At 40.1% G+C, this 20867-nt stretch overlaps 1 protein-coding gene and 1 long non-coding RNA gene across 2 annotated transcripts; both read left to right on the forward strand.

The window, feature by feature from the left end:
- The first annotated feature begins 1976 nt into the window (after nucleotides 1-1976).
- Nucleotides 1977-8121, forward strand: LOC144371479 (uncharacterized). The gene is made up of 2 exons (XR_013431460.1): nucleotides 1977-2331; nucleotides 5330-8121. It is a non-coding gene; the product is annotated as an uncharacterized LOC144371479 (long non-coding RNA).
- Nucleotides 8122-19495: 11374 nt separating this feature from the next.
- Nucleotides 19496-20413, forward strand: LOC144371219 (vomeronasal type-1 receptor 90-like). Its single transcript, XM_078033641.1, has one exon. The coding sequence runs from the start codon at nucleotides 19496-19498 to the stop codon at nucleotides 20411-20413; it is 918 nt and encodes a 305-aa protein (XP_077889767.1).
- The last annotated feature ends 454 nt before the right edge of the window (nucleotides 20414-20867 follow it).

Here is a 20867-nt window from a genome sequence, read left to right on the forward strand (position 1 = left end):
ATTTCATACATTAGATTGAAATGGGTTATGAACTCCCAATTTTTACCCCAAATGCAGATTACAGAATCACATCGGTTACACATCCAAAATTTTACATAATGCCCTATTAGTAACTGTTGTATTTTTCTACCTTTCCTATCCCCTACTATCCCCCCTCCCCTTCTCTCACATCTTCTCTTTCTACCCCATCTACTGTAATTCATTTCTCTCCTTGTTTGTTTTCCCATTCCCCTAATAACCTCTTATATATAATTTTGTATAGCAATGAGGATCTCCCTTCATTTCCATGCAATTTCCCTTTTCTCTCCCTTTTTCTCCCATCTCATGTCTCTGTTTAATGTTAATCTTTTCTTCCTTCTCTTCCTCCCTGCTCTGTTCATAGTTGCTCTCATTATATCAAAGAAGACATTTGGTATTTGTTGTTTTAGGGATTGGCTAGCTTCACTAAGCAAAATCTGCTCTAGTGCCATCCATTTCCCTGTAAATTCTATGATTTTGTCATTTTTAGTGCTTCATAATATTCCATTGTGTTTAAATGCCACATTTTTAAATTTATTTATCTATTGAAGGGCATCTAGGTTGGTTCCACCATCTAGCTATTGTGAATTGTGCTGCTATGAACATCGATGTTGCGGTATCCCTGTAGTATGCTCTTTCAAGGTCTTCAGGGAATAGTCCGAGAAGGGCAATAGCTGGGTCAAATGGTGGTTCCATTCCCAGCTTTCCCAGGAATCTCCATACTGCTTTCCAAATTGGCTGCACCAATTTTCAGTCCCACCAGCAATGTACAAGTGTACCCTTTTCTCCACATGCTCGCCAGCACTTGTTGTTTGACTTCAAAGTGGCTGCCAATCTTACTGGAATAAGATGGTATCTTAGGGTGGTTTTGATTTGCATTTCTCTGACTGCTAGAGATGGTGAGCATTTTTTCATGTACTTGCTGATTGATTGTATTTCCTCCTCTGAAAAGTGTCAGTTCAGGTCCTTGGCTCATTTGTTGATTGGGCTATTTGTTGTATTATTGTCAGTTTTTTGAGTTCTTTGTATACTCTGGATATTAGGGCTCTATCTAAAGTGTGAGGAGTAAAAATTTGTTCCCATGATGCAGACTCCCTATTTACATCTATTATTTTTCCTCTTGCTGAGAAAAAGCTTTTTAGTTTGAGTAAGTCCCATTTGTTGATTCTTGTTATTAACTGTTTTGCTATGAGTGTCCTATTAAAAAATTTGGAGCCTGACCCCACAATATGTAGATCGAAGACAAGTTTTTCTTTTATCAGACATAAAGTCTCTGATTTGATATCAAGCTCTTTGATCCATTTTGAGTTAACTTTTGTGCATGGCGAGAGAAAGGGATTCAGTTTCATTTTGATGCATATGGATTTCCAATTTTCCCAACACCATTTGTTGAAGATACTATCTTTTCTCTATTGCATGCTTTTAGCCCCTTTAAAAATATAAGATAGTTGTAACTTTGTGGATTAGTCTCTGTGTCCTCTATTCTATACCATTCGTCCACCCACCTGTTTTGGTACCAGTACCATGCTGTTTTTGTTACTATTGCTCTGTAATATAGTTTGAAATCTTGTATCGCTATACCGCCTGATTCACACTTCCTGCTTAGAATTGCTTTTGCTATTCTGGGTCTTTTATTTTTCCATATGAATTTCATGATTGCTTTATCTATTTCTACAAGAAATGCCGTTGGGATTTGATTGGCATTGCATTAAACCTATAGAGAACTTTTGGTAATATCACCATTTTGATGATGTTAGTTCCGCCTATCCATGAACAAGGTATATTTTTCCATCTTCTAAGATCCTCCTCTACTTCTCTCTTTAGGGTTCTGTAGTTTTCATTGTATAAATCTTTCACCTCTTTTGTTAGGTTGATTCCAAAGTATTTTGCTGTGGTGAGCCGTTCCTGCGGACTGTGGTCGCCATTACATGATGGCGCTGGCTCCGTTGTGGTCTGTGAAGGACAACTCCATATCAAAGAGAGTTGGCGTGTTCCCAGCTCCTTATCAGAGAAAGTTGGCGTGTCATTTTCTGGCACCCTGTGAGAAGGGTACACATGGCAGCTTTGCATTGGGGTTCGAGGTGCTTTATTAAGGCTGGGAGGGGCATCCAATTATTATTCCGGGTAGTAGAAGAATCATTAGAAGAATATCAAGGGCCTGAATAAACTGCTGAAAGAAGATTCCTGAGTCGCGTCTTCCTTGCGGGCAAGGGGGTCGTGACAAGTGGTGCCGAGACCCGGGAGAAAAGAAACAAAGAAACACCCAGGAACCAGAACTTTCAGCAGTCAGGGAGGCGCGCCGGTAAGTCCCAGGTAAGGTGGGACCCGCTGTTAAAAAGCGGAGGCTCCTCTATACATAAAGAGGGAGCATTAAAAGGTACCTGCTCCTCTGTAAAAAGAGAGGGCGTTACATCTCATAGCAATTGCACTCTGTATTTTCGTTTTTGTTTTCTGTGTATGTTCGTTTTGTTTTGTGTACTTTCACTTTCGATTTCTGTGTTTTCTTGTGTTGCGTTATGGGTGCTGTGACTTCAAGTCCACTCCTTCTAGCCCTCGATGGCTTTTTACGTTCCAAGGGACTGGAGGTGAAACGCAGTACCTTGGAGAAATTTTTACAGAGGGTGGATACAGCTGCACCGTGGTTTGCATTTTCAGGCAGCCTCACTACACCCAGCTGGGATAAATTAGGCAAAGACCTTGACTTTGCTCGTGAGCAGGGCATGCTAGAGGGCGGGGTGATACCCCTCTGGAAGATGGTCCGTAGTTGTCTTACGGATGGCAGATGCCAAGAAGCGCTTGTTAAAGGGCAGGAGGTTTTAGAACAATTACATGAGGAAAAATCAGAAACAACAGAGAGTGAAGTGTCTCAGGAAGAGGGGAGTGTGCGGGGCGTGGAGAACGGGAGGAGACTGTATCCAGATCTCAGTGTGCTGCGCACGCCCCCATGCGAAAGTGGGTCAGAGGCAGAAGACGCTGAGGAGGAGGAGATAAGAACGCTGTCCCGGCAGCTAGGGAGTTTAGGTACAGGGAACAGAGATAAGCAAGGGCTCAAGAACGGGCGGCCTCCCGATCCGCCTCCGTATGGCGGGGGTGTTTCAGGCTGCCTCTGCTTTCCTCTGTTCCTCAGGGCTGGCATATCATTGCTATTGACATTAAAGACTGTTTCTTTTCTATTCCTTTGCATCCTAAAGACTCACAGCGTTTTGCCTTCACCCTTCCCTTGTGTAATCACGAGGAACCAGATCAAAGGTTTGAGTGGGTCGTTTTACCACAGGGAATGTCTAACAGTCCTACGATTTGCCAGATGTATGTAGGGAAGGCACTCGCACCTCTCAGACAACAATATCCTTCCATTAAGATTATTCATTATATGGATGATGTATTATTGGCAGCCAAATTACAACAGTCAGTTTATGAGGCCTATAAAGACTTGGTGAAGTTGTTAGCTCAGTATGGATTACATATTGCACCTGAGAAGGTTCAAACAGGGGATTCTATTCAGTATTTGGGAGCGACGATTGGATATGACATGTTAAAACCACAAAAAGTTACTATAAGAACTCAAGATCTCCAAACTTTAAATGATTTTCAAAAACTGTTGGGAGATATTAATTGGATAAGAGGTTATTTACATATTCCTAATATCGTGCTCCAGCCTTTGTATGCTATTCTTAAGGGTGATCCAGATCTTACTTCCCCTCGTACCCTCACTAAGGAGGCCAGAGCGGCCCTTATAAAAGTAGAAGAAGCTATACAACATGCTACTCTATGCAGGCTCCAGAGTGATAAACCTTTCCAGTTATGTGTGCTTGCCACTATGCGGCAGCCTACTGGAGTACTGTGGCAAGATGGGCCTTTACTATGGATCCACCCACATGTATCCCCAGGAAAATCTTTAGAATACTATCCTGATGCTGTTGCAGCGTTAGCACTTAGAGGGATTCAACAGAGCATTCAATTTTTTGGACAAGCACCTTCTTCTCTTATCATACCCTATTCTAAAGTTCAACTTAATGTTTTGTGTGCTACTCTAGACAACTGGGCTATTCTATGTTGCTCGTTTCAAGGGGATATTGATAATCATTACCCTTCTCATCCATTACTCCATTTTGTTAAAGAGCATCCCATCATTTTCCCTAAAGTAACTTCACCCACTCCAATTCCAGGGGCTGTTAACATTTTTACTGATGGCTCTAAGTCTGGAATGGGAGCTTATGTGATTAATGACTCTCCCCCTGTCCAGCATCAATTTGCTCCTGGAAATCCACAATGGGTAGAACTACAAATTGTCATTGAAGTTTTTAAACAGTGTTCTTTTCCTTTCAATCTCATTTCGGACTCCATCTATGTGGTGCAGGCGCTCAAAATTCTTGAGGCTGTAGGAGCTATTAGTGACACCCATAATGTATCTGCTTACTTTAATCAGCTTCAACAGCTTATCCGTAGCCATACTGCCCCTTTGTATCCAATGCACATTCGGGCTCACACCTCTCTTCCTGGCCCGTTATCACAGGGTAATGCCTGTGCTGACTCGGCAACTAGAAGCCAGCTGGTATGCTTGGCCTCCTCCTTAGAAGAAGCTAAATTGTTTCACCACAACTTTCATGTCAATGCTATGACACTGCGTAGACGTTTTTCCATCTCCAGAGCAGATGCTCGTCAGATAGTATTACAATGTCCCCATTGTGTCACATTTCTTCATCCTCCTACTTATGGTGTAAACCCACGAGGATTGAAGCCATTGGTTGTCTGGCAAATGGACGTAACTCACGTGCCTGACTTTGGTAACCTCAAATATGTACATGTTTCTATTGACACATACTCTGGAATTATTCATGCTTCTGCTTTATCGGGAGAAAAGGCACGTAATGTTATTACTCATTGCTTAGAGGCATGGGCAGCATGGGGTGCACCTGCATCCCTTAAGACTGATAATGGACCTGCTTATACGGACAGACAGTTTACATCCTTTTGTTCTACTATGGGAGTACAACTTGCTCATGGGTTGCCTTACAATCCTCAAGGGCAAGGCATTGTTGAACGTGCCCACCGCACCTTAAAAGAAACCTTAGAAAAACAAAAAGGGGGAATAGGAGTTGACCACACTCCTAAAGAACGCCTGTCCTTAGCTCTTTTTACCATTAATTTTTTGAATTTGGATATTCATGGCCGCTCTGCGGCTGATAGACATGTGTCCCCTCAGCCCTCTGTGACTGGCTATGTTAAGTGGAAGGATGTTCTTACGGGCCAATGGAACGGCCCTGACCCCGTGCTGACATGGGCACGAGGATCTATATGTGTTTTTCCCCAGGATCGCACGGAGCCGCTGTGGATCCCTGAACGCCTGACAAGAAGAGTCTCGAGATCTACTAACCAGCAGCAGGAGGTGCCACAACAGCCCCATGATGAGGAGCTTCATTCTGATGAGTGCTCTGGCTCTGATGCTGGTGCCAACGGTACAGATGGCACCAATGCAGTGGTGGGCAGTGGCACGGGCATGGCCAATGCCAATGCCAGTTCATAGTAATTCTAGTGTCCTCCCCACTCTTTTTTCTACCTCATGTGAGATGTCTGCTCCTTGTACCTCTCCTAGAGGGGACATGGAAAATATTTTTAATCAGTCTCAAGTTAATCTCACAGGAGTTTTTTGTTTCAGCCTTGGGAACACTAATTGTATTAGCCTTAAGACCAAAAATTTGACTAACTGGGAGGACCCATTGCGGTCCAGTCGAGTCTCAGGGAGTATTCTCAGTGCTGTATTGAGCCAAGTAGTTTCAGGGAAGCAATCAGGCTCAGGGACCCCTGCAACTAGCTCTGTTTTAAACATAACTACTTTAGCTATTATCTCCGAGGTATTGATCCCAATGCCTCCTTCTTCTAATAGTACTTGCTATGCCACTCATTTCAAGGCCTCTCCTTACTGTACCCCTAATTTTGGTTTTCCCCCGACATTTACGCCTTGTCAGGATCATTCTTGGGAGAAACATCAAGTTGCTAAAGGTTTCTCCTTTTCCCCCCCTCTAAAGAGATATGTTTATAACTTTAACAACAATGCCAACTCCTCTACAGGAACAGGTTGGTCCTGGTTTCAATGGCTCATTTCCAATGAGAAGGGGGCTTCAGCCGATATTTCCGCATTGGCTCAATTACTAGGAGCCAAAAGTTGGCTGGCTAATGTTTCTGGCACTACTAAGGAGAGTGAACGAGGTAATAGGCTTACATCTGTTTCGTTCAACTCTCTGTTACGTTATGCCACATTGCCTCCTGCAATGGTCTGTATCCAATCCCCGTTCCTGTTCCTTTTAGCTAATCACACCTCATCGGGGATGCTGGATTGTTCTATTATTACCTGTTTCTTATCTGAGTGTTGGAATGGTTCTTGGACTGTAGCAGTAATTATGAAAATTCCAACTTTTGTCCCAATCCCAGTCACTGCGGATCCAGATAAATTTCCTATTGTAGAGCTACTTAGAGTCCGCAGAGATTTTGGAATCACAGCAGCCATAGTGACAGCCGTGGCGGCATCTGCTGCTGCAGCAGTTACGGCCGGAGTAGCCATGGCCAGTCAAGTACAAACTGCTGCCACTATTAATCAAGTTGTTCAACAAACGTCCACTATACTTGAATCACAAAATGCGATTAATCAACATATTTTGTCGGGGATCTTAGCTACCAACCAAAGAATAGATTTTCTTCAAGCTCAGGTAGAAAAATTGGCTGACCTAGTACTTTTAGGCTGCATTGACCAACGTGCACATTTATGTATAACCTCTGTCAGATTTAATGATTCCAGGAATGCTTCCCACATCATTGGTGGATATCTGGCCGGGAATTGGTCCATGGAAGCAGAAGACATGATCCAGTCTCAACTAACCCAGATAGCTGTCTTGAATAGTACCCGTGTCGATCCCGTGACTCTGGGTCAATTCACCAATTGGATATCTTCTGCTTTTTCCTTTTTTAAAGAGTGGGTGGGAGTAGGCATTTTTGGTGCACTGTGTTGCTTTGGTATGTTCCTCCGTTTGTGGTTTCTCTGTCGCCTTAAGGCTCGTAGTGCTCAAGATAAGGCTATGATCATACAAGCTCTTGCTGCTTTAGAAACTGGCAACTCGCCACAGGTCTGGCTTGCGCATCTTAAGCACTAAACTTTTGACATGGTCATTGCACCCCAAGTTATTATAACATTGCACTGGGATTGACATGTCTTTCCTCGTTATTCTCTTAGTGTCAGAAAGCCCTTGCACTCTGCTGGTCTTGCTACCATTGCACGCAGATGGGTTTCTACACTAGTGCCTTTGACATGGTCGTTGCACCCCAAGTTATTATAACATTGCACTGGGTACGACATGTCCTTCTTTTGTCTTTCTCTTAGTGCTGGAAAGCCCTTGCACTCTGCGGGTCTTGTTGCCATTGCACGCAGAAGGGTTTCCACACTGGTCTTTATCTATCACTTTAAAGTCCGTGCCTTTCTTTCAGGGTGCTGCCAACTTGTTTGTAGTTGTACCTCTGCATGGCCACAGTTCGACCTCAGCTATTCCCTCTTACTCACCATCGTCACGATACAGGATGCGAGGCAAGGCACTGCACTTGAGTGATCCATTGAGAAGAGGGACCTCAAGGGGAGCATGTCCTATTGCATGCGGGTTTGACGTGTCTCCGCCCCGCCCCACGAAAAAAGGCGTCGGCTGATATGGTGTCAGGTCTGGGGAAGGCACCCCCTGGGGCTGGCCCATACTATGCAGCCACTTTTGCACAGTGGGATAGGACCTCTACTCTCGCCTGTATTGTCTTAGTGAAACAAAAAGGGGGAGCTGTGGTGAGCCGTTCCTGCGGACTGTGGTCGCCATTACATGATGGCGCTGGCTCCGTTGTGGTCTGTGAAGGACAACTCCATATCAAAGAGAGTTGGCGTGTTCCCAGCTCCTTATCAGAGAAAGTTGGCGTGTCATTTTCTGGCACCCTGTGAGAAGGGTACACATGGCAGCTTTGCATTGGGGTTCGAGGTGCTTTATTAAGGCTGGGAGGGGCATCCAATTATTATTCCGGGTAGTAGAAGAATCATTAGAAGAATATCAAGGGCCTGAATAAACTGCTGAAAGAAGATTCCTGAGTCGCGTCTTCCTTGCGGGCAAGGGGGTCGCGACATATTTTATTTTATTTTATTTCATGAAGATATTGTGAATAAGGTGGTTTTTCTGATTTCCATTTCAGAAGATTTGTCGCTAATATACAGGAATGCCTTTGATTTAGGTGTGTTAGTTTTGTCAATTTTTTCAATAGTTTCTTTTGTTTCAATTTTATTGATTTCCACTCCGATTTGAATTATTTCTTGCCTTCTGCTACATTTGCTGTTGTTTTGCTCTTCCTTTTCTAGGGCTTTGAGATGAAGTGTGAGCTCATTTATTGTTTTTTTTTTTTCTTTTTTCTAGGAATGAACTCCAGGCGATGAATTTCCCTCTTAAAACTGCTTTCATTGTGTCCCATAGATTCTGATATGATGTTTCTGTATTTTCATTTATCTCTAAGAATTTTTTCATTTCCTCCTTTATGTCTTCTGTAACCCATTGATCATTCAGTAAAATATTGTTCATTTTCCATGTGATGTAGGATTTTTTCTTCCTTCTTTTATCATTGATTTCCAGTTTCATTCCATTATGATCAGATAAAATGCATGGTATTATCTCCACCCCTTTATATTTACTTAGGGTTGCCCTATGGCATAATATATGGTCTATTTTTGAGAAGGATCCATGTGCTGCTGAGAAAAAAGTATATCCATTTGATGATGGTTGATATATTCTATATATGTCAGTTAAGTCTAGGTTATTGATTGTGGTATTGAATTCTGTAGTTTCTTTATTCAACTTTTGTTTGGAGGATCTGTCCAGTGGTGAAAGAGGTGTGCTGAAGTTACCCATAATTATTGTGTTGTGGTTTATTTGATTCTTGTACTTGAGAAGAATTTTTCTATGAACGTCCCAGCACCATTATTTGGTACATAAATATTGATAATTGTTATGTCTTGTTGGTAAATGGTTCCTTTGAACAGTGTATAATGTCCTTCCTTATCCCTTTTGATTAACTTAGTCTTTAAGTCAATTTTATTCGATATGAGGATGGCCACCCCTGCTTGCTTACGAGGACCATGTGCGTGGTATATTTTTTTCCCATCCATTCACCTTCAGCCTTTGTATGTCTTTTCCAATCAGATGTGTCTCCTGGATGCAGCATATTTTTGGATTTGTTTTTTTTTTAATCCATGATACCAGCCTATGTCGCTTTATTGGAGAGTTTAAGCCATTAACACTTAGAGTTACTATTGATATATGGTTTATACTTCCAGCCATGTTTGATTATTTATCTTTTTTTTTAAATTTAGTTTGTTTCTCCACGATTTTCTTTCCCCCCCCCCACCCTCTGTATTTACTGAGGCACTTCCCACTGATGGTTTGGGTTATTGTTTTTTATATCTTCCTTGTGTAGTGTTTTGCTCAAGATGCTTTGCAATGCTGGTTTCCTGGCTGAAAATTCTTTTAACTTTTGTTTATAATGAAAGATTTGTATTTTGTTGTCATACCTGAAGCTTAATTTTGCTGGATACAGAATTCTTGGTTGGCATCCATTTTCTTTCAGTGTTTGAAATACATTGTTTCATGACCTTCTTGCTTTCAGCATCTGTGATGAAAAATCTGTTGTTAACCTTATTGGTTTACCCCTGAATGTAATCTGCCTCCTTTCTCTTGTAGCTTTCAATATTTTCTCTTTGTTCTGTATATTGGATATCTTCATAACTATGTGTCTTGGCGTTGGTCTACTGTGATTTTGTATGCTCGGTGTCCTGTATGCATCTACAATTTGTATATCCGTTTTTTTTTTTATTTCTGGAAAGTTTTCTGTAATTATTTCATTCAGCAGGTTATTTATTCTCTTGGTTTGAATCTCTATACCTTCCTCTATCCCAATGATTCTTAAGTTTGTTGTTTTTTTTATGTTATCCCATATCTCTGGTATGTTTTTCTCGTGATTTTTTTACCTGCCTTTCTGAGTTGGCTAGATTCTTTTCAAGATGATATATTTTGTCTTCATTATCTGACGTTCTGGCTTCTACTTGCTCCACTCTGTTAGTGATGCTCCCATTTGAGTTTTTAATTTGGTTTATAGTTTCCTTCATTTCTAGAATTATTGTTTGATTTTTTTTGTAATCTCTATCTCCTGATAAAGATGCTTAACTTCTTCTTTTATTAGTTTATGTAATTCGTTTTCAGTGTGTTCTTTCACTGTTTGAATTTGCTGTCTCATATCCTCTTTAAGGTTTCATTCCATCTGCCTAAGGTGTTCCTTGAGTTCTTTATATGACCATTTTTCTGATGACTCTAAGTCCTCCTGAATCTATAGGCTGTCCTGCATTGTTTGTACTCCTTTTCTTTCTTGCTTTTTCATGCTGCTCATATTACTTCTTGTTCTGTTTGACTGCTGAGTTACTGTTTACTCCTATAAATTTATTTGATGCTTAGGAGGAAAGGTATTTCAAGGGAAAAGAAGAAGTCACTAAAGAGAATGAGAGTAAGCAGGTAGAATTCAAGGAAGGGTGAGTAATATACTTGAAAAGAAATGAAAAGAAAAAAAGAATAAAAAAATAGGAAAGAAAAAAAATTAAGAAATAATAATAATAAAAATTAAAATTAAAATTAGAAGAAAAAAATTTAAAAAATAATAAAAATTTTAAAAACAACAAGAAAGAAAAATGAAAATGAAAAGAGAAAAAAAACAAATTAAAAAAAATAGAAAAAGTAATAAATGCAGTCTTAGAGTTTGATTAACTTCTCTTTCAGTAGGTGAAGCTGTTCCCACCAGGCCAAGCTTCTCCTGTCAATACGCGGGAACCAATCACTGTGCAGCAGCTCCTCCTCCCACACTGGGAAAGTCTCCAATCCTGAGTGCCTAGGGCCTCCTCTTGTGTCTAGTCACTTCCCCACTTTTCCTCTAGCCAGGCGCCTCTCACCGGTGATGCTCACCACAATACTGGCTACACGCCAGGTCTGGCTGCTCCCGTGAGCCCTGTTTTCATGAACGACTGGGCACACTCTCCCTGTTTGCCATTCCCTCAGACCCTAAGTTTGTAGAGCTTGAGGCTGAGAATCCTCAGCGAATTTTACTTGACTTCTGGTAGCCATGCCCTTGGTACCTGGTGCAAGAGACCTCAGTTGTCAGCACTGGTGGGAGCGTTGTTAGCACTGGTGGGAGCAGTAGCCGGCAGTTCTGCGCCGCGAGTCCCGCGCCACCCATCCCGCGCCACTTCTGATTCCCTCGGTCTGGCTATGGAGCTCATGGGAGCGCTGGGAGGGTCTCTTACAGGAGAGCTGGGAGGGGCCCTTAAGGTTTCCTTGATGTGTGGAGATGGAAGGCTAGAGGATTACACACCTGTAGCCGCAGGTTTCAATGAAGTTATCTCCTCCACCGCAGTCTGGTGACGTCAGTTCTCTGCCATGGTGGTATCTCATGCAAATGGTGACAGTTCGTTTCCCTTTGCCGGGTGACCGATGCAATGGGTGGGTTCTTACTGTCTCTCCCAAGCCCCGTTTCAAACCTGTGGCCACTACCTATGAAGGCTTGGTTGGCATTTACCACTGTAGGATCAGAAGGGCTGACCAGTTGTTTAAGCCGGATGGATTAGTGCTGAGTTACAGCTGTTTGTCTGTGGAAAGCAGGTGAACGGGAGCTTGAATTCAGCCGATCCGGGCTCAGTGTGTGTTCTGAGAGGCCCAGACTGTTTGCCCCAGATCCACCTCAGCTCAGCATTGCCTAGTGATCCTGAGCAAACAGCATTTAGACTGTTTACGACTCCCTATGCCCACACAGCTGAAGAGGTGAGAGACTTGATCTCTCTGTGCCCGCCGCCATGTTGGATCTAAATTTCTCAAAATTTAGAAGTCACATATCAATAATAGATTTATTTGTTCAGGAAGATGGGGGGAGAAACACTCAGTATTTAAAAAAAAATCAGGAGGGGCTGGGGATGTGCCTCAAGTCCTCACCTGGCATGCAGAGGGTGCTGGATTTGATAAATAAAAATAAAAATTATAAAAATTATAAAAAATAAAGATGTTGTGTTCACCAAAACCTGAAAAATAACTAGAAAACCTTACTAGAGACACTAAAATTAGAGGCTGTAGAGAGATGACCTAGAAGACCTGTAGATTTAGAAAAGACACTCAGATCCCACTTGAGGGCACAGGACTACGAAGTCCACAGTGGAACATTTCCCTTGTCTCTTAATTTGATTCTGATCTGGATAATAAGCCAGCTGGAGAGAGTGGTGCTCAATATTAGAGTCTAAGTTCCCTTGATAAAAATAATGTGTAGCCATCATTTAGAAAACACAACTACTCTAACTTTGTATCCATTCCTCATGGTGTGATGCCTGAATTCTGGGAGTAATAATTATTAGTGCCTCCAATGTCTCTAAGGGTCCTCTCTCTACAATGTATGATTGACACCCTCCTCTTGATTCTATTCTCAAGTGTATCACCTGGTTTTCTGACATTTCTGCTCATGTTCTTTATGGTTTCCATGCTGAAAATTTCAGAATTCGAACTGTGCATCACTTGAAAGTGCAAAATAAAAATATGGAAAAACAATGGTACATCTGGAGGTTGAGATTGAGGTAATAGAAGTCCGATGAAACATACTTGAAGCTCAGGCAGAGTCCATTCTTTTGGAAACCTGAGACATTATTCATCATTGTCATGAATGGAGAAATTTTAAAAAAAGAAAAAGAAAAGCAAGAAAGAATCTAAAGAAATCTAAGTAGAATAATAAAAGCTAAAACTACCCATATTTTCTGATGACATCATTCCACATTTTAAAGACCCATAAAAACTTCACTCAACAGCTCCCAGAACTCAAACTAATGCAGCAAATTAGCAGGATATAAAACTACTACACACAAATCAGACCTGCAAGACTATCACCAAGGTCCCTGCAGGTCTGGTTACACTGGAGGTATCCATGCTAGCATACTTCTCTTGATTCCTCTTTGTTTTTCCTATGATCTAATAACTCTATGTTCTCAGCTCCTACCTCATGAACCCCACATCAAACATCACCCGCTTTGCCCACCATCAGAAACTATAAATTCTTATGCAAATATATATATATATATATATATATATATATATATATATATATATATTTAGTAGACATTAATTGAACACATCTTTTCTGTTTATTGTTACATAACTGTAATTGTCTAAACAAAAGCTATTTGGTTTAAGGCTGAATATTGTTTGCATTGGGTGCTGTAAACATGGATCTCCTCCTTAAAAGTGTGGTATTGGGGACCTGCAGGGACACTTGAAGACTGTATTATACAAACTTTAATACCTTGGATTCCCCACTGCTAGACAGGGAGACAAAAAGTCAACATGAAAAAAAATAAGGAAATAAAGTGCCATAGACAAACCAAGATGGTAAAATAACAGAATTCATTCACATTACTGTAGATGAAATGTCAGAGAAGAAGTTTCAAATATACATAATTAAAATGATCTGTGAAGCAAAGAATAATAGAAGAGAACAAATATAGGCAACAATGGATCACACCAACAAAGAGATAAGAGAGAAAATACAGGTAGTAAAAGTTTCTTTCAAGAGATAGGGATGCAAAAAATTTTCTTGAAATGAAGGAAACAATAAACCAAATAAAAAAATCAATAGATACTATCACCAACAGAACACGTCACCTATAAGACTGAACCTCAGACAATGTAGACAATATATATATAATCTTTTTTTATATATTTACTTTTTAGTTGTAGTTAAATACAATACCTTTATTTTACTTATTTATTTTTGTGTAGTGCTGAGGATGGAATCCAGGGCCTAACCTGGGCTAGGCAAGTACTTTACCATTAAGCCACAACCCCAGCCCTGAGAACATATATAATATTGAAAATATAGTTGACCACATGAGAAAGATGGTAAGAAACCATGAATAGAATCTTCAAAATCATGGGACATCATGAAAAGATCAAATCTAAGAATTATTGGCATAGAGGATAGCACAGATATACAAATCAAAGGAATGCACAATCTCTCCAATAAAATAATATCATATTTCCCAAACATGAAGAACAAACTGGAAAATCAAATACAAGAAACTTAAAGACACACCAAATGTACAAAATTACAGAAGAACCACACGGAGACACACTATCGTGCAATTGCCTAGCATACCGAATAAAGATAGGATTTTAAAAGCCACCAGAGAAAAGGTTCAGTAAACAATTTGGATCTCAGACATATTTTTTTTTGTCCAAGGAACTTAGAGGAAATTTTGAGCATCCATCTCCCCAGATGGCTGTTATCCAGGACAGAATCCAATCAAGGGGCAAGTGAAATGTTTCACTGGGGATTCATTCATCCTGTGCTCCCCAGAGGGATCCTGTTATCTAACTATAGACACTCAAATGACAGGCTACAGAGAGATGAGCTCACCCTTTCCTTAAAAGAGTTCAGGTTATTCTCAGGTGCACCAAGTGGCCGGCATCCATCCAGCCAAGCTCTTCTCTGTTTCCCCGGATGTAGGCAGTGAGTACATGGGCTTCTAGCATGAGGGAGGAAGGGGCAAACTGGGTCTCCTAGTGAGGGTTTTGGTAGCTTTAGGAGAGCCATGCAGCATTAACCACGGCGCTCAGCCAGACTCTTTGCTCTGTGAGATGCAATTAAGGAAATCTTCCTAGGATGTGTCATTTCTTTAGTTTTGAGACTTAGAAAATCACTCCTTGTTTTCCATAAGAAAATTCCACTATTTCAGGTTTCTATTTAATTTTCTCTGAACAATTGCCTATGCCTTCTGTGCTAGCTACTGTTTTCTATGTTATTTAGTCCTATACAAATAGTCAGAGAAGTAATCATGTTCCCTGTATTCTCTTTATTAAGTATGCTCAGCGTTGCTTCTCTCATCTTCCTGAAAAAAAAATGGAATGCTCATTGATGTATGACATTCTAAATATTGAGAAATTATAAAAGTGATTTTGTATAAACTCAAAAGTAACAGGGGTGACCTATATTACCACAACCATGTGTTGTAATTTCTCATGAAATCTTCCTTATCCTACATTTTATCTCACAAATTAAAAATGAATGGTGCTTCTCCACATTGTGTGTTCTGCCTAGTAGCCAATTCCGAGTGAGAGGGCAGTGTTCGTGTGTCATCTTCATATGAAAAGACAATTGAACCTGATAGTGGTTTCTTTTTCCTTTCCCCACAAAGGTCTGGGAGTATAATTTTCAATAGTTGATCAGGAAGAATATATGGTCCATTTATCTAATCTTTTTTTATTATTCATTTTAAAATCCTCCTTCCCATTCCCCTCATAATGGTTGTGTCTGATAGGCATTTTGTTAGGGAGAATATTTGGAAAAATTGATCCTCATTCTCTTCAGGTGTCTGGGCTCACATTTATTTTTTAAGTTCATATTTTCATGCAAATTCAGTTACAGAACAAATGTGAACCCATCATATTTTCTTCCTCTTTAAGCAAATTGAACTTTACTTAGGTCATTATTAACCTAATCAGGGAAATAGATCCTCCTGCAGGTATGATGGGTTTCCCAGTAAGGACAGCTTAGTGTCTGTGATGAAGCTCCTTTGGAGTTTCTTGTTGCTGTTAGAAAAGTAACTCTCCTTATACTTAATCTGAAGACAGATTTCAAGCTATTGTTATTGTTTGGTTGCAGATGGGAACCCTGAGGTTTACTGAAATCATTCCAATGTATGAAAACAATAAATGATCATCAACCAGATTTTATAGGAATCGCCATCATTAATTTACCAAAATATTCTACAGGATTTTCTCCTTCATATTCCTGTAGCTTGTACATTTCACAGAGGCTTTTTACCCAGCATAGCACGTGGCTGGTAGTGGTTGTGCCTTCACTGATATGCAAGCGCATTCTCCCTAGTGCTCTGCATAGTTTCCCAGCTAGCACTGTGATGCAAAGTACAGCTTGCTTCTCAATTTCCCCTCAGTCCCAAACTCACATGAAGCAGGACCAGTCCCCCTCCCAGAACTCAATTGTTCATCTTTATTTAACATACAGTAGGAGATGAAAGCAGGGGGAGGTTTAAGTACATGGAAAAGACAAAACAAATTATACTTCTTTGCTGCTGTTATTATTATCATAATTATCATTGTATTATTATTATTATTATTATTATTATTATTATTATTATTATTATTATTATTCTGGTACCAACGTTTAAACCCAGGGTTAGTTAACCACTGAGCCATATCCCTAGTCTTTTTAACATTTTATTTAGAGACAGAGTCTTGCTATTAGGCTTAGGTCCTCACTAAGTTGCTGAGGATAATCTCAATAATGCAATTCTCTTGCCTCAGTCTCTAAAGCTGTGGGGATTAAAAATGTGCACCACCATACCCAACTAATGTTATTTTTCCTGTGATTTATGTCCCCCTTTGTGGACTGTCCAGTATTTCTTAGGATAGTTTGATTTCTCTTGTTAAAAAAAAATGATTGTTTTTGCTTTGAACAGTATGTTTCCAAGTACCATCACTGTGTTAAGATCCTTAGTTGAGGAGGCCCCTTGAACACACTGCAGGCAGGTAGGAAGTTCTCATCTTGTCCCTGAGGCTCTAGACTCTTCTGTGCTAAGTGGCAGGACTTATGGCTGGGAGAGGACATGCCTGATGATTTATTTTAGTTTGTATTATGAAGGGCTCCTGATCACCAGAATGCTTTATAATATAAAGGAGATATTAATACAGACATAGCTTTATACTTACCTCTAGAATACTTACATATTTTACAATATTTAAGTGAATAAGGTATATGTGTCTGATGCATATGATAAACTAATAAATCAGTATGTGATCTAAACTTTGGACAGAAGCTGGGCACAGTTGTGCATGCCTATAATCCCAAAATAAAAAATGAAATTGTCATTTTACTGTTCACTACATTTCAAAATAACTTTTTTTTTCCTTAATGGTTTATAGAATTTTCTTTTCAGTCAATTACTGCCTGTTCTCACTCATGTAGGGAATGTAAACATGTTGCCCACATAGTACTGCAGCTCAGCAGAATCTGGGAAGGGGCAGGGAAAGGAGGATTCAGAGGAGGGGTGAGGGGTATGTGGACATAGCTGCAGGGCTTCAGTCAGCAGTTCTCATGTCTATAGCTCAATGTGGTCACCAGAGTCTGCATCAGGTGATTACATGTGACCAAATAAGAGTTTTGAGACTCTTCACACTTAGAAATTATACAATGTGAGAAAATCAAAATGTTAATTTCCCCATGTGTTCAGCAAGCAATGTATACAAGTATTGACTTCTAATATGAGACTCCATAAGTCCAGATATTATGTCAGCTAAAGGTTAAATTTTTTAAAAAAAAATCTGCATTTCAATGTTTAAAAAATACCTGTACTTACACACTGAATTCTCTCGTGGTACCCAATGTTCACATATCTTTAACATGTCAGCTTTTCTTGGCACTTTTGGTTTTTGTACCAAGGACTGAACCCAGGGCTCCTTACCATTGAGGTACATCCCTACCCAAATTTTAATTTATTATTTTGAGACAGGGTCTTACTAATTTACTAGCTGGCCTTGAACTTGACAGACTCCTGTCCCTTCCTCCTGAGTAGCTGGAATTTCCTTAGTGCCTTTCACATCCATTGGCTCATGAAGTAATTTAGCCTTTGTTTTCAGGTTTTATTATGTGAAAACACAAATTAAATCTTAATGATTACTTATAGGAGATATTTGAATTTAATTAAATATATTTGTTTCCAGGAAAACATTCTGCCAGAAAATCATTTCAAAATTCTCTAGAATAAGAGCTGGAGATGTATTTCAGCAGTAGAAAATGTATCTAGTATGGAGGCATCATATAATAAACCCAAGTATCAATTTTATATGTGGAACCCTTGAGTCGGGAGAAATGCCATTGCATTCTTGAAAGAAGACGGAAAACTTGAACTCCAAAAAGACATATTTAAAATTTAGGTTGGATACTTACACTGTAATAAATTCCTCAAGTGGAGTGAATATGTATCTATTTTAATTATGGTTCTGTTTATCACAATAATCCCACATATTTAAGGTGGTTTTTTTGTTGTTGTGTGGTTTTGTTTTGTTTGGATTTGATTTGGTACTAGGGCTTGAACTAGGGGACACTGACCAAGCAAGCTCCATCCCCAGCCCTATTTTGTGTTTTATTTATAGGCAGGGTTTCACTAAGTTGCTGAGTGCATCACAATTGCTTAGTCTGGCACTGAATTTGCAATCCTGTAACCTCAGCCTCCCAAACTGCTGGATTACAGGAGTGTGCCACCATGCCTGGCTTCCCATGTTTAAGTAGATAAATATTGAAATGTGTTTCTGCTGGTATTTGATACTGGTCTTGGTTCACATAGGTCAAATTGTGATTTAATAACAAAAATAATTTACATAGGTAGCTGTGAAGGGGAATCAAATCGTCCTAAAATCCACTCAGTTTTCTCTGAACAGAGATTCTCAACACAATGTAATTCAGGTAATTTTTTAGCCTCTCTGAGTTGGTTCTAGAGATGATCAACTATTAAAAGATTTCTATGAGTGAGGATCTGTAGAAGTCTAAAAATTTGAAGAATTCCAAAAAGATCCTTCTGCACAGCAATCCTTCCCTGTATGGAAAACGTGGTCTATCCTGTTTTATGCACAATATCTCGGGTACAGACATGATGAAGTTTTGTTCAGCTTATAGATTAGTCCAGAGCCCAGGTTCATGGGCTTCTCAAAGTTGAATACTTATCCTTTAAGTGGATGATTATATAGGTATATTCAAGCCACCTAACTTTAGAGGTTGCAATACTTAGAATTTTCTCTGTGAATATATGAACAAAATTACATGTGTTCATGAACAAACCAGAATAAAGGTAACAGGAAACTAACATTAATATGCATGGCCTAAGACATTGAGGCTCTTTGCTTAGGAGGGTTTTTTTTTCTAATTAAACCTCTATCATTTCAATTGAACCAAAAGTACATAGTCCTTACTACAGGAAAGACACGTAGTTCACCCTTTTAGTCAGATATCACCAAGAAAAATTCAAGGTTGCATCAGGGAAAAATTTTCTATAACATTGGAGCTTGTGAATGAGAAATATATGACAGATGTGATCATTTTTAATGCACAGGCAATCACTTTGTACTTTGCATAAAATGTAATCCAGCCATGATTGGGAAATGATGGGAAGAGAGAGAGGAAAGAATGGTTTCCAGGGTGAGTCAGCAAAGCTTCAGTTAGAGGGGAAAAGGGTCATTGGGATGGGCCAACATCTTTTCCTCCTGGTACCAGTGTTGGCTGAGAAATATTAAATTTAATATTTGTGATAATGCAATTTCTTACTTTTCTCCTAAGACATGTACTCCATGATTCCTTACCCCCAAAGATGACAAAAAACCACATGATGCATGGTGTTATTAACTTAAGAAGCACCTTTTACTCTGAAGTTGGAATTGGGATTTTGGCCAACATCATCCTCTTTCTGTTCCATGTCATCAAGTTCCTGTGTGACAAGAGGCTCAAAAACACGGACTGGATCATCAGTCTCTTGGCCCTAACCCACCTCCTGATGCTGCTAACCATGGGGTTCATAGCTGCAGACACTTTTACATCTCAGGTGGGGCTTTTGGATGATGTCACATGTAAATCAGTTGCTTACTTGTACAGGTTGATGAGGGGCCTGTCCATTTCTGCCACCTGCCTGCTGAGTGTCCTGCAGGCCATCACCCTCAGCCCCAGAAGCTCCTGCTTGGCAAAGTTCAAGCCTAAGTCCCCACAGGACAGCCTGAAGTCCCTTCTTTTCCTGTGGGTCTTCTATATGTCCTTCAGTGCCCACTTCTCAATCTCTGCTGTTGACAACTCCACTGTGACCTCACAGAGCCTTATATTCCTCAGTGACTCTTGCACTATTTTACCCATGAGCTACTTCCTCAGGCATTTGTTTACCGTCCTGGGTGCATTACGGGATGTCTTCCTTATAGGGCTCATGGCCCTCTCTAGTGGGTACATGGTGACCCTCTTGCACAGGCACAAGAGGCAGTGCCAGCACCTTCACAGCACCAGCCTGTCTCCAAAAGCCTCCCCAGAACAGAGGGCAACCAGGGCCATCCTGCTGCTCATGGAAATTTTTGTGCTCATGTACTGTTTGGACTGCATTGTCTCCTCCTCAAGAACCATGTGGAACAATGACCCTGTGTGCCGTTTTGTCCAGATCATGGTGTCCAATGGCTATGCCACCATCAGTCCTTTGGTTATTATCTTCATTGCAAGACACAACATTACCTGTTTGAAATGTTCGTGGGGGAAGGACAGTCAACATTGAATCATTGCATGATTCGTCAGTTCTCAACCTGAGCCACCACATTGCCGTGCATCAACACATCATGGCATGGTTAGTTTGCTCTCTATGTTGGATCAATGCATAAAGTGGTTTTTAAAAATGATTACATTGAAGCATGAAAGTGAGAAAAAAATGACAGATTATTGTCCATATGGCTCGAACGAAGCTAGTAGCTTTATATTTCTGATTGATGTGTGAAAGGAACCCTAGATAGTAAATATCACTTTTTTCTGAATCAGTGCTTATATTTATATGTATATGAGATATTGCAGCGGTTTTAAAAAAACCAAGAGTCTCAGAAATCTTCTTTATACCTAATAGAGTGTAAACATCCCTTATCCTAAACTGTCATCTCATCTATCCATTGAACTTTTATGAATATAACAACAAAAAAACTGGATATAAGGACAACAACTATTATTTAAACACCATTGCT

This window comes from Ictidomys tridecemlineatus, chromosome 16 (assembly GCF_052094955.1).
Source record: "Ictidomys tridecemlineatus isolate mIctTri1 chromosome 16, mIctTri1.hap1, whole genome shotgun sequence".
NCBI lineage: Eukaryota > Metazoa > Chordata > Mammalia > Rodentia > Sciuridae > Ictidomys > Ictidomys tridecemlineatus.

Bases quoted from the DNA above. Each gene is read 5' to 3' on its own strand.
- LOC144371219 (XM_078033641.1), top strand. From the start codon at position 19,496: ATGCATGGTGTTATTAACTTAAGAAGCACCTTTTACTCTGAAGTTGGA.